The sequence below is a fragment of the Sapajus apella genome, unplaced genomic scaffold (genome assembly GCF_009761245.1).
Source record: "Sapajus apella isolate SASKATOON/1434 unplaced genomic scaffold, GSC_monkey_1.0 scaffold3, whole genome shotgun sequence".
Taxonomy (NCBI): domain Eukaryota; kingdom Metazoa; phylum Chordata; class Mammalia; order Primates; family Cebidae; genus Sapajus; species Sapajus apella.
The window spans coordinates 40280287-40292328 of NW_022436943.1; the positions used below are offsets into that span (position 1 = coordinate 40280287).

At 37.9% G+C, this 12042-nt stretch overlaps 1 protein-coding gene across 1 annotated transcript; it reads left to right on the forward strand.

Annotated features, from left to right (window-relative positions):
* Positions 1 to 5838: 5838 nt before the first annotated feature.
* On the forward strand, positions 5839 to 11379 carry UTP23 (UTP23 small subunit processome component). Its single transcript, XM_032252368.1, has 3 exons — positions 5839 to 6142; positions 9489 to 9663; positions 10875 to 11379. Exons 1-3 carry the CDS (start codon positions 5955 to 5957, stop codon positions 11259 to 11261), a joined length of 750 nt encoding a protein of 249 aa, XP_032108259.1. The 5' UTR covers positions 5839 to 5954; the 3' UTR covers positions 11262 to 11379.
* The last annotated feature ends 663 nt before the right edge of the window (positions 11380 to 12042 follow it).

Sequence of the window (12042 nt, forward strand, 5' to 3'; positions counted from 1 at the left end):
TTAAAAAAAAATTAAGAGGATTCTAAGAGTGGCTTTCATTTTGTATAATATCATGTAATTAATACTTCATTTTGGTGTAATTCAATTATAAATACTAGACTTTGAAATAATATTCTACCGGATTATTGAAAGCACGTTTAATTTCTTGCCACCAGGACTTCAGTTTCTGCCCGGAGTTCTCCTGCTGCTTAAAAATATATACAAAACCACGAGTGAAAGAGTTGTCTTCAACATTTTGTTAAATATAAATAAATAGTGTTTTTTAGAAAATCCTGTTAAAGCTGTAATCTGACATAATTTCCAATCTTTAAACTTATTTAAGTAACAGTAATACTATTTGCTTACCTACAGTAATTTTATAAGGATCCATTAATCTTCTAAAGTGCTATGATAGATTAAAATGAAAGACCCATGTAGTTTGAACTTCTCTAGCAGTTTCAATAATATAATTAAATTTCAAATGGCAGTTTGCTTTGCATCACAGTAAAACACGTTTGCCATTGCAACTACTTCTTAACTTTTTGCTCTGCTCTACCAGTTTTTATTTCCACCATTTAAATTAATGTCATTAAACATTTTGTAGTAAAATGCCAATGGAGAGCACTGTTTAAGTCTGTTAGAGACAGGCTGGGCACAGTGGCTCACACCTGTAATCCCAGCACTTTGGGAGGCCAAGGGGGAACAGATCACTTGAGGTCAGGAGTTCGAGACCAGCCTAGCCAACATGGTGAAAAACCGTCTCTACTAAAAATACAAAAAATAGCCAGGTTTGGCGGCGGGCATCTGTAATCCCAGTTACTAAGGATGCTGAGGCAGGAGAATCACTTGAATCTAGGTGGCAGAGGTTGCAGTGAGCTGAGACTGCATCACTGTACTCCATCCAGCCTGGGTAACAGAATGAGACTCTGCCTCAAAAAAAAAAAAATACGCACACACACACACACATAAATCTGTTAGAGAAATAATAAATTCCTTTCAATTTACCTTATCTGGCAGTATTTGTTCTAAGTGTGATTTCATCCAAATAAATTATCACAGAAAGCAAACTTGCTAGTCTAATTTTATAGTGATCTAACAACAGTTGTCTGATAACTAATAATGGGCACTTCCTGTTTACTGTTTAGTTTAGAAATATCCTTGAGAAATAGAAATCTCTTGAAATCTTTTTCTAAGAGACAGCTTCTCCTTTGTCATTTGACCTGAAAAGAGAGCTCACTGGTATTGGCAGGACCGATATACAGAAATCCTGCTTGCTTTCGTTAATTGACAACTGGGTGACGCTAACATTTCCTTGATGTTCCTTACCAAAGCAGCTGGGGCTCTTCATATTTAACTAACTTTTCTCAACAGGAGATATATCCCACTGACATACCAAATTCAAATCAAATTGTTTATACTTGCAAGAGAAACAAATGTCAAGACAGTTTCTATAGTATGTAAAGAAAGATTTGGTTTATTTAACTTTGAAGACTTTCTATCTTTTAGAGAAAACGTATAAACTAGTATTTTGAACATGTTCAAAGAAAGGGCAATTGTATTGACTAACACCAACCAACATCAAGGTTTCATCAAACATATCTGTCCATATAAAATTATCTAATTCTGGCAAGTACCTTTAACTTCCTCTATCAGTTAGCATTGAGTTTGACTATATATAAAAGAAACTTATAATAACATTCTTTTTTTAAAACCAAGATAGAAGTTTATTTTTCTTCTCATGTAAAAGAAGTCCAGAAGTAGAAAGTCTACCTTTGAAAAGACAGTTTCATAGTTGCAAGTGATCCAAGCTCCTGTATTTGCTTTGCCAGTGTTAAGCAAACGACCTCCATTCTCAAAATTACCTCATGGTCTAAAATAGGTTGCTGGAGTTGCATCTATCACATCCAAATTCCAGGGAGTAGGAAGGAAGGAAATATAAAACAAAAAAGTGCCCACTGACAAGCTAAGTTGATTTCCTTTAAGCAGCCTTCCCAGAATTCCATGCAACACTTATATTTACATATCTTTGGCTAGAACTTAATCCTACGGTTATACCTAACGGCACAGAATGCTGGGGAATGGGCCAGGTGCTGAGGCTCATGCTTGTAATCCTAGCACTTTGGGAGGCTAAGGCAGGCGGATCACTTGAGGTCAGGAGTTCGAGACTAGCCTGGGCAGCCTGGCCAGCATGGTAAAACCCCATCTCTACTTAAAAATACAAAAATTAGCTGGGATTAGGCACATGCTTGTAATCCCAGCTACTTGGAAGGCTGAGGCAGGAGAATCACTTGAACCTAGGAGGCAGAAGTTGCAGTGAGCCGAGATTGTGCCACCGTACTCCACCCTGGGCAACAGAGCAAAATTCCATCTCAAAAAGAAAAAAATAAAAAGAATTCTGGGGGATGGATTTGCTTTTCTGGGTTCACTATAGTCCAGAATAAAATTGGGAGTCTATTCCTACAAAGAAGGGAAGAGATACTGGGTGAAAATTCATAGTCTGTGTCATATCTATTATGTTATATTTGGTGATTTTTGGGAAATGTCATGCAGCCATTAAAAATAATGAACGAGAACTCTGCCAGTTGATTTTGGGTAGATGTGTGTAGGAATTTCTACAGGGTTGTTAGGTGAGAAAAGCAAACTTTTTTACATTTTTCACATAACAGGCAACTCTACATAAATATTAAATTGTATATATATCCATATGATATATCAGTATGTGAATATGGAAACATTGCAGAGAGATATGTAATGGATCATCAAGGTGTTATCTGGGTAAGGGAAGATAAAATGTTCTTCGTGTTGTTCTACTTGTTATAAGAGATGCGTTATTTTTGTAATTTGAAATAAAGATTTTTTTGTTGTTTTATTTTAAATATTATTCTAAAAAATGTGACAGCCTCCAGATCTGACCTTCGTAACACCTTCTGACATACATGAAATTTCACAGTAAGGCATTCCATGATGGGGCCTATCCTAGGGATCTTAGCAAAGAACCTCATAGGACCTCAATATGAAGTGGTTTACCTAAGTTGTCTTAAAATATTTATTTAGCTCAATTATTTATTTAGACACTATGTTAGCTACATAATGTTAGGAACAAATTGTATTTTTTTTGAGCTAATGAATGTTAACAAATGTTTATAAATATTTAGATATGAATATAAGGCAGAATAATACCACAATAGATGTTAGCTAAATTGTCTAACATTTATGAAATTAAAATTATACTAACATTGGTGAAATTCAACAAAGTAACCTTTATGAATTATATTTAATGTTTACCTCTTTAATTCCATTTAGGCCATGAATCTTTCATGAGAAAGTCCTATTTGGGAATTAGTCACATGTTTCAAAAATAAATCATTCTCATGTCAACTTGGCTTCATCAAAATTTCATGAAGGAAAAAAACTTCAAAATCATGTACAACAGCATAACATTATAAAACTATATTTGATCCAGACATAATAAAATGAAGAGTATAAAAAATAAAGAAAAATAAATTAATCGCCTACTTACTCCAGCTGAATGTGGATTTCTATTTGGCATGGAAAATGTCCAGTGGACTGACCTGAGAAAAAAGCTAAAAACTAGCAATGCTGTTATGAATTGTTGTTCCTTCAGTATAAGGTCAAAAAATTTTCAAGGAATACTAAATGTTTTAATAATGACATAATTTTCGAAATAAAATTTCAGATTTAAATTTATATCCAAATAGTTCTTTCAATAATGGCAATATTTGGCTTCTTCTTGGTTGTGGCTAGACATTGATTTTCCATTACAGATTACAGATAATTTGGCATCTAGACAAAAGTGTATTGAGTGGACCAATTAATAAAAATATCCTATTGGATAAACGATGCTTTATTGCAAAAAAGATCCTTCAGGAACACTAATGAGCATAATAATGACTTGTGGTGATTGCAGTAACTGTCACTTCTTCTCTGAATAGTACCCCTCTGCCTTAAAACTTATTCTGAATCAGAAATGGGCATTTTAAACAAGCACATTAAGCTTTTTCTGCATATTCCAGGACCATGTTTTAAGAAACACTGCTGTAATAGAAAACCTTATTATTTTTCTATTTTTTTTTTTTTTTAATTTCATAGAGACGGGATCTCCCTATATTGCCCAGGCTGGTCTGAAACTCCTGGGCTCAAGTGATCCTCCCGCCTTGGGCTCCCAAATTGCTGGGATTACAGGCATGAGCCACCATGCCCAGGCGAAAACTCTGTTTTAAACTTGATAATCACCATTATAAACCATCTTCATGTTTTCATAATAAAGAGAGGGTGCAAACTGGCACTGTCATATATAAAGAGCTTGAAAAAAAAAATTGTGCCATAGTTTTGTAAATTAGAAAAAAAAAAAAAACAACAAAGGACTAAAATCCCTAGTGCTGTACCACATTTTTCTTAGTACTGAAAAGTGGCCAAGGAGCTGGTAGATAAATCTGTCAGGCTATTTAAGAAAAAAATGTTTTAACTGTTTTGCAAGACTCGGTGGTATCATTCCTCTGCCTGCGGTGGGAGCATAGTTGGAGTAGTGAGTTGGCATACAGGGAAAAAAAGAGGATTCGAATTGAAAAGTACTGAGCAATTACACTCAAAGACCATTAATCCAACCCTATAAAAGTTTTCATGGCTTCCAAATCCTAAATTTATTTTAAGTTTAAATGAAAGCAGCCATCTAAGTGATGTGCTGGGACTCAGGTCATGGCGAACATTATAGTTCTTAGTTCCAATTTCATAAACCTATATATTGAAATAAACCCCAAATGCAAACAATGCATTCAATCACGTTGTAAATCATTTTCTGTGCTGGTTCTTTCAATCTTTAGCCAAAACTTGATCTGGGACAGATTCCAGGCCAGAACAAAAATGCAAAATTCCATACTCCCCATTCTTTGATTATTTTGCCTTTAAGTGGATACTTGACAGTTAGCCACTGGGGAACTTGAAATTTTCTGATTCATTCTCCTCATTAATCAAATTGACCAAGTAATTTTTAAACCTTCAGTCAGCTTTGTGCCTTTCTGTTACTGGCCCCGTATGTGGTCTTCCTATGTCAGAGACTATGGACATAAAAAGAGTCCTTTAAACTCAACTAGACCTGTAATCAGTTTGACAGTGAGGAAGTTGAACCCAGCTTTCTTGGGGAGTTGCCCAAGATCAAACGGCTTGGGTTTGTGGCAGAACCAAGACTCAAGGTTAGGAATTCTGACTCTAGGCAAATGAAGCTCTTGAGAGTTCTTCCAAAACATTCCATGCGGGTGATTTAGGATAGTCTTATGGCAGGAGGAAATGCAAAATGGTGGCACCCTTTGCCCTGACACATGGCTCCTGAGTGATGTTTGTTTCTACAGTGGTGTAGCAAGAACATTCGAACTTAAGGCACGACAAGTCGGCTCCAGACACTAACAAACTACTTGCCGTTAGTGAACGTGCTTAACTTCTTTATGGGAAAGCAGCCAGTACAAACTTCCCCACTCATAGCTATCCAATGTATCATTTCGTTCTTTCACTTGGGAATCATAAACATTAAAGGGAATAATGTAAGGTAAATCACTTAGGACAGTGTCTGGAACATATTAAGGCTCAATATTATCACTGATTACTACTATACTGCCAGTCTTTCAGAGAAGCTCTGAAATGTAGTTAACATGCTAAACGTATTATGTAATTTTCTTTTACCCTGGCCCAGACTGCGCATGTGCGCCCCCGTGCGGAATCGCGCATCCCAGCCTTTGTTCCGCCCTAAGGGACCGCCCCTTTAAGCACGGGCACCGTGGTGGAAGCTTGCGCACGTCTCGTCTTGTCGTAACCAGCGGGCGGGCCCGGAAGTCAGAGGCGTTTGCTTCCGGGACCAAAGGCACTCCATTTCCGGGTGAAGCTGGCACTGAGAGTACTAGGGCGTGCGTGAGGCGTTTGCTGATGCCTCCTGATCCGGTGGCTTCGGTCCGGGTGAGTCAGGCATGAAGATCACGAGGCAGAAACACGCTAAGAAGCATCTTGGCTTCTTCCGCAACAATTTCGGAGTCCGCGAGCCATACCAGATCCTGCTGGACGGCACCTTCTGTCAGGCGGCGCTGCGGGGCCGCATCCAGCTGCGGGAGCAGCTGCCGCGCTACCTCATGGGGGAGACGCAGCTGTGCACCACCAGGTGGGTCCGGCGGGGCCGGGGAGGAGGCACGTGAAGTCCGGCGGGTGTTGTAGAGGCGAGGCCATTGCTCACAGATCCTTCATTGGAAGCTCAGGAGGTGCAAAACGCCCCGCCCACGTGGAGTTGACAGTTAAGTGGAAAAGTGAAGGTGGTCAGGCAAATACCTATATTAGAGGCAGCTTAGACAACGCGCTGCGAATCTCACGTGTCGTTAGCCTGGCGAATGAGAGCACGTTCTAGCAGAGAGATCTGGCTTCGAATCTTAATCCCATTCCTACCAGCTCTGTGATTTCGGTCAAGTTATTTAACCTCTCAGAGCCTCGGATTCCTCATTTGTAAACTAGAGATCATAACTGCTTATAAGATTGCTGTAAGGTAAACGAGTATAGTGTACTAGAGCATTTTTCGGTATCCAAAGTGTACCCCTCTTCAAATGGTTGCTGTCATTTGCATAGCTTTTCTTAGTTTAAACCAAAACTCTTCCAGCCTCACAGTGAATCTGTGAGTTAGCATCTTTGATTTCCAGGCCAAAAAGTCAGTACTCCAGAATAAGGAATCTGTTCAAGGATATTTGTTTATTCAACTCTGTATTAAGTACCCCCCATATGCCAAACACTGCTCCCTCATGGCCAGCAAAATGCATAAGTCAGTCTGCAGTGGATGTGTTTTCACTCTAGGTCTAATGTTTCCCCACGTCATTGAAATGCGGGAACACTTAGGATGGAGGCTTGTGGAGATGGCGAGGTGGGAGGAGAGAATTACTTGAGCCCATTCACTTGTTCAATTCTGAGGGGAAGATCTATTTTGAATGACAAAAAAGAATGACACCCCTTGTTGTGGAGACCTCTTCAAAACGGAATGGAGTTATGAAATGCCTAGGAAAGAGGTTGCAGCACAGAATATATTTGGAAATGAAACTAGGAAGAAGGCAAGTTGAGGTTAGACCATGAAGAACTATTAAGAAATTTAGTATTTTTATTGTAGAATGCGTATTTTTAAAAAACAAAAAAAGAAAATTAAAATGTCTCATACTACTACTACTCACGAATAATCACTGTTAACATGTGCAGTGTCATCCATTCAGTCCTTTATACACACTCACACACGAGCACAAAAATGGACTTTTAAGCCAAGCAAGGTGGCTCACACTTGTAATCCCAGCTACTCAGGAGGCTCAGACAGGAGGGTCGCCTGAGTCTAGGAGTTTGAGGTGAGCCTGAGCAACACAGGAAAACCCCCATCTCTAACAACAACTATAATAAAGTTTGGGCTTTTTCTGTGTGTACTGTGTTAATGGTTTCCTTTTCTCACGTAACACTATTTAATGAACAGCTTTCTGTATTCAGAATTTCTCAAGCAGTGTTTCAGCTGGGTTACAGATACCCCCAGTTTTGATCCCCTTAGTCTTTAGGGCTGTCTAACAAATCCTTCAGTATTCTTTGTCCCTGAATTTTGGTTGCTTTTGGCTACAAGCAGTTTGTCCATATATTCCTGTGCACCATAGAACACAGGAGTATTTTATGTACATTTTAAATATAGTGCTATGATATTAAAAAGGCTGAGAAGTGCCTCATAAAATTATATTCTACAGCAATTTCTCTAACAAACTTATTTTAACTCTGGAATTTTTCAGACAACTCAAAAGTGGAATAATATAATTAAACCTCTATCCAGCTTTTGCAGTTGTCAATGTGGCCAATCTTGTTGAATCTCTCACCTCTCCTTACTGATGGGTTACTTTGGAGCATATTGTTCTATCAGTTCTTTGGCATGTATCTTGAAAAGATGAAGAAGTCTTTTAAAAATCAGGATTCAAACTGAATACATATATTACATTTGATTTACATGTCTCTGAAGTTAAAAAAAATTTTTTTTTTACTTTATTGCCCAGGCTGGAATGCAGTGGTGCGATCTCAGATCACTGCAACCTCTGCCTCTGGGGTTCGAGTGATTCTCCTGCCTCAGCCTCCCAAGTAGTTGGGATTACAGATGTGTGGCATTACACCCTGCTAATTTTTGTATTTTTTAGTAGAGACTGGTTTCACCATGTTGGCCAGGCTGGTCTTGGACTCCCAACCTCAGGTGATCCACCCACCTTAGCCCCTGCAAAGTGCTGGGATTATTAAAAATTTTAAGTTTCCCCTCCCTTTAAAATTTGCCACTTATGTTTTTAAGAAAGCAGGTCATTCGTTTTTTAGTGGAATGTATTTATTGGCCACTAGTAGTTAGATCTCCAGAGAGTTTACTCATATTCAGGTTTGAACTCTTATGTGGAGTTAATTGATGAAGTAGAACAGCAGAATGTTATCAGGCCTGGTTTTTATTTTAGAAAAGATAACTGCAGTGATGTGAAGGGTGAATTGGAGAAACGAGAGCAAAGGCAGCCAAACCTGTTATGCAGTTGTTCAATCAAGAAGTAAGGGGAGCCTAAACCTGGGAGAGGAAAGGCAGAAACCCAAGGGTTCTCCAAAGAAACGTTACTGAAATAGATAGGTCCAACAGCTGACGGCGTAGGCGTATGGGTGAAGAAGGGCATGAAGTCAAATGTGATTTCTGATTTCTATCTAGAGCAACTGGGAGAATAATTTCAAAGAGATAGCAAGTTCTGGAGGATTAATTTAGATGCAAGAAAGTAGTTTCATCTTAGGGTGAATCTGAAGAGTTGATGGCAGGACATCCACAGGAAATATTCAGTAAGTAGCTGGCAGTACTCAAAATAGAGGTCAAGTCTAATGACTTAAAAAAAAGCAAAATCTTCCTAAAACAGAAAGATGGTAAAGGAGATGAGGCAAGAAAGAATCTGGCAAAGGCTAGCTAGGGTAGAGGAACTCTTGTAACTAAATTTTTTAAAAAAAAAAAAAACAACTTAATGATGTGAGAAGTTTAACTGTTCTGAATTGAAAATATTCATGTACCAATTTGTACTTGAAGCAGAAGCTTATTATGCTATGGTTGGGGCAAGGGATCTGTTGTCAAGCTACAAGTCTTAGTACCACTTACTAGTTACTTGAACTAGCATGTTACCTGAAATCTCAAAGTGGGATGCTCTAAAATAAGGATAATTTCTAGGTAAGCAACCTAACTTCATAGGGTTATTTTGAGATTAAGCAAGAATTTATATAAAGAGCAATTTACATGCTACATGAAACATAGTAAGTGCTCAGTAAATTTTAACTGTTGTTCTTTCTATTTGATAAATGCATTTTTCAAGTCATCTTTAAAAGTAAATGGTTACCAGATGACAAATTCAGATTGTAACAGCATAGTTTTAAGCAAAAATTGACTTGTTTTTTACACTTTATGTAAACAACAACTAAAATGTATCTAATATAATTTTTCTTTTCAGATGTGTGTTAAAAGAGTTAGAAACATTGGGAAAGGACTTATATGGGGCAAAACTGATTGCACAAAAATGCCAAGTTCGAAATTGTCCCCATTTCAAGAATGCAGTGAGTGGATCAGAATGTTTGCTTTCCATGGTTGAAGAGGGAAATCCTCATCATTATTTTGTGGCAACACAGGTGATTACTACTTTTAAAACCACAGGCAATTTTAACCCTTTCTATTTGTACTTCATTTGGAGCTATTTCTAATCAGAAAAATTAGAATGATTAGACTTTTAAAAATACAGGCTTCTTAATTTACAGTGAGTAAAAGCAATTGTCATTTGAGAATTTTAGGAAAACTTTAAGCATGTTGATATTCTTTTTTGTAGTGGAAGGTTGGGGTTTTTTTTTTTCATGATTATTTTGTTTTGATTTGTTTGCTTGTTTGTTTCTTGAGACTTGAGATAAGGGTCTCACTATGTTGCCTTGCTCTGTCGCCCAGGCTGTTGTGCAGTGGTGTAATCTCGGCTCACTGCAACCTCCACCTCCCGGGTTCAAGCAGTTCTCTGCCTCAGCCTCCTGAGTAGCTGGGGTTACAGGTGTCTGCCACCACGCCTGGCTAATTTTTGTATTTTTAGTAGAGTTGGGGTTTCACCATCTTGGCCAGGCTGGTTTTGAACTCCTGACCTCGTGATCCACCTGCCTTGGCCTCCCAAAATGCTGGGATTACAGGTGTGAGCCACTGTGCCCGGCTGTTGTGGGGTTCTTGAAGGGAAGACAAGCAGAGCAGAGTTCTTATATTCTGTTAATGTTTTTTCACGATCCTATATTTCATACTGTTTCTCAATGTCATGGTTCATACTGCTTAAGACTGTACCAACAGTATGAAATGTTTCAGGCTTTTAAAGAAAAACATTGCCATCTTCTTGAAGGCAGGAGAAGAGAGACTTTTGGAGTTGATATGAATTAAGTTCACATACATACTGACTTGATTATCAGAATTATAAAATTGCACAGAGGCAGAGCTGAATTTAGAATCTGAATAGCTAATTACTACCTAATTTCTTTTCCTTTAACCTCTTCAAGCATTCTTAACCCTTTCCAAAGAATATCTTACAGTAGAAACAGGAGAAACCCACCTAACACATTTACCTCTGCATTAGTTTGTAATTTGTGACCCTTGAGTATCGATGAATCCAATTCACACAGCTGCTATATGCTCAATTTTTATGTTTTTCTTCCTTTATCATAAAATATAACCCCATTACTCAAATGAATAAGTGAGGCGTACTCATTCGAAAAATAAAATCTGTGATCTCTTTTATTTTTAATACAGTTCTTAAAAACCTATTTAAGGTATCTTAATTGACATTTGAACTAAATAATTCTATTTTTCTTTTAAATAGGATCAGAATTTGTCTGTGAAAGTAAAGAAGAAGCCTGGAGTTCCTCTGATGTTTATTATTCAGAACACTATGGTTTTGGACAAACCTTCTCCCAAAACAATTGCCTTTGTAAAAGCAGTGGAGTCAGGTCAGCTTGTCTCAGTGCATGAGAAAGAAAGTATCAAACATCTCAAAGAGGAACAGGGTTTAGTAAAAAACCCTGAACAGAGAAAAAGAAAAAAGCGCAAGAAAATAAGTGGTCCCAATCCTCTTAGCTGTTTGAAGAAAAAGAAAAAGTCACCAGATACACAATCATCTGCTTCTGAAAAGAAAAGAAAAAGAAAAAGAATTCGGAAGAGATCTACCTCAAAAGTACTTTCCGAGAAGCAGAATGCAGAAGGAGAATGAATCCTTTAGATACTTTTAAGGACATTCAAATGTGAAAATGAATTTTTTAAAACTAGAAGTATTTATAATAAGAGACCAAACTTATTTTTGTAAATGAATCCATAATCTTTAGCTAAAATTCATTGTAAAATGAAACCAGTGACCAGCCTAGCAAGCATGGGCGGACGGTGCACACTTGTACTTCCAGCTACTCCGGAGGCTGAGACACGAGAATTGCTTGAACCTGTGAGACGGAGGTTGCCGTGAGCCAAGATCACGTCACTGCACTCCAGCCTGGGTGACAGAGTGAGACCCTGTCTCAGAATAAATAAATAAATATACATACATACATGCATGCATACATGCATACATACATGCATACATATAGTGAATGGGTTTAGGTGTGATGGTGTTCACTTTACTTACTAAATGGTTTTGGGAGGTGGTTTTTCCAGGTAACATTTTTGCCTTTCTGATCTCATTCCCACCTTCAAACATTATATGCAAATCGTTAAAAAAAAGTCATGTAGGCCGGGCGTAGTGGCTCACGCCTATAATCCAAGCACTTTGGAGGCCAAGACGGGCGGATCACCTGAGGTCAGGAGTTTAAGACCAGCCTGACCAACATGGTGAAACCCCGTCTTTTAAAAAAAAAGAAAAAAAAAAAAGTCATGTTTCTAAAAGTCTTGTGACAAGAAAGATTCAGTCTCTCACACTGACAAAAGAAACTTCCTCTTTCAGTTCTTCTAGTGGTTGAAGAATTTATATTTCCAATTTATATTTCCATCAAATAATTGATACA

What these genes read in the sequence shown, in the direction of transcription:
- UTP23 (XM_032252368.1), top strand. Translation starts at nt 5,955, where the DNA reads ATGAAGATCACGAGGCAGAAACACGCTAAGAAGCATCTTGGCTTCTTC. An exon ending in ACGCAGCTGTGCACCACCAG is followed by an intron (nt 6,143 to 9,488) that starts GTGGGTCCGGCG and finishes TTTTCTTTTCAG; the next exon opens with ATGTGTGTTAAAAGAGTTAG. An exon ending in ATTATTTTGTGGCAACACAG is followed by an intron (nt 9,664 to 10,874) that starts GTGATTACTACT and finishes TCTTTTAAATAG; the next exon opens with GATCAGAATTTGTCTGTGAA.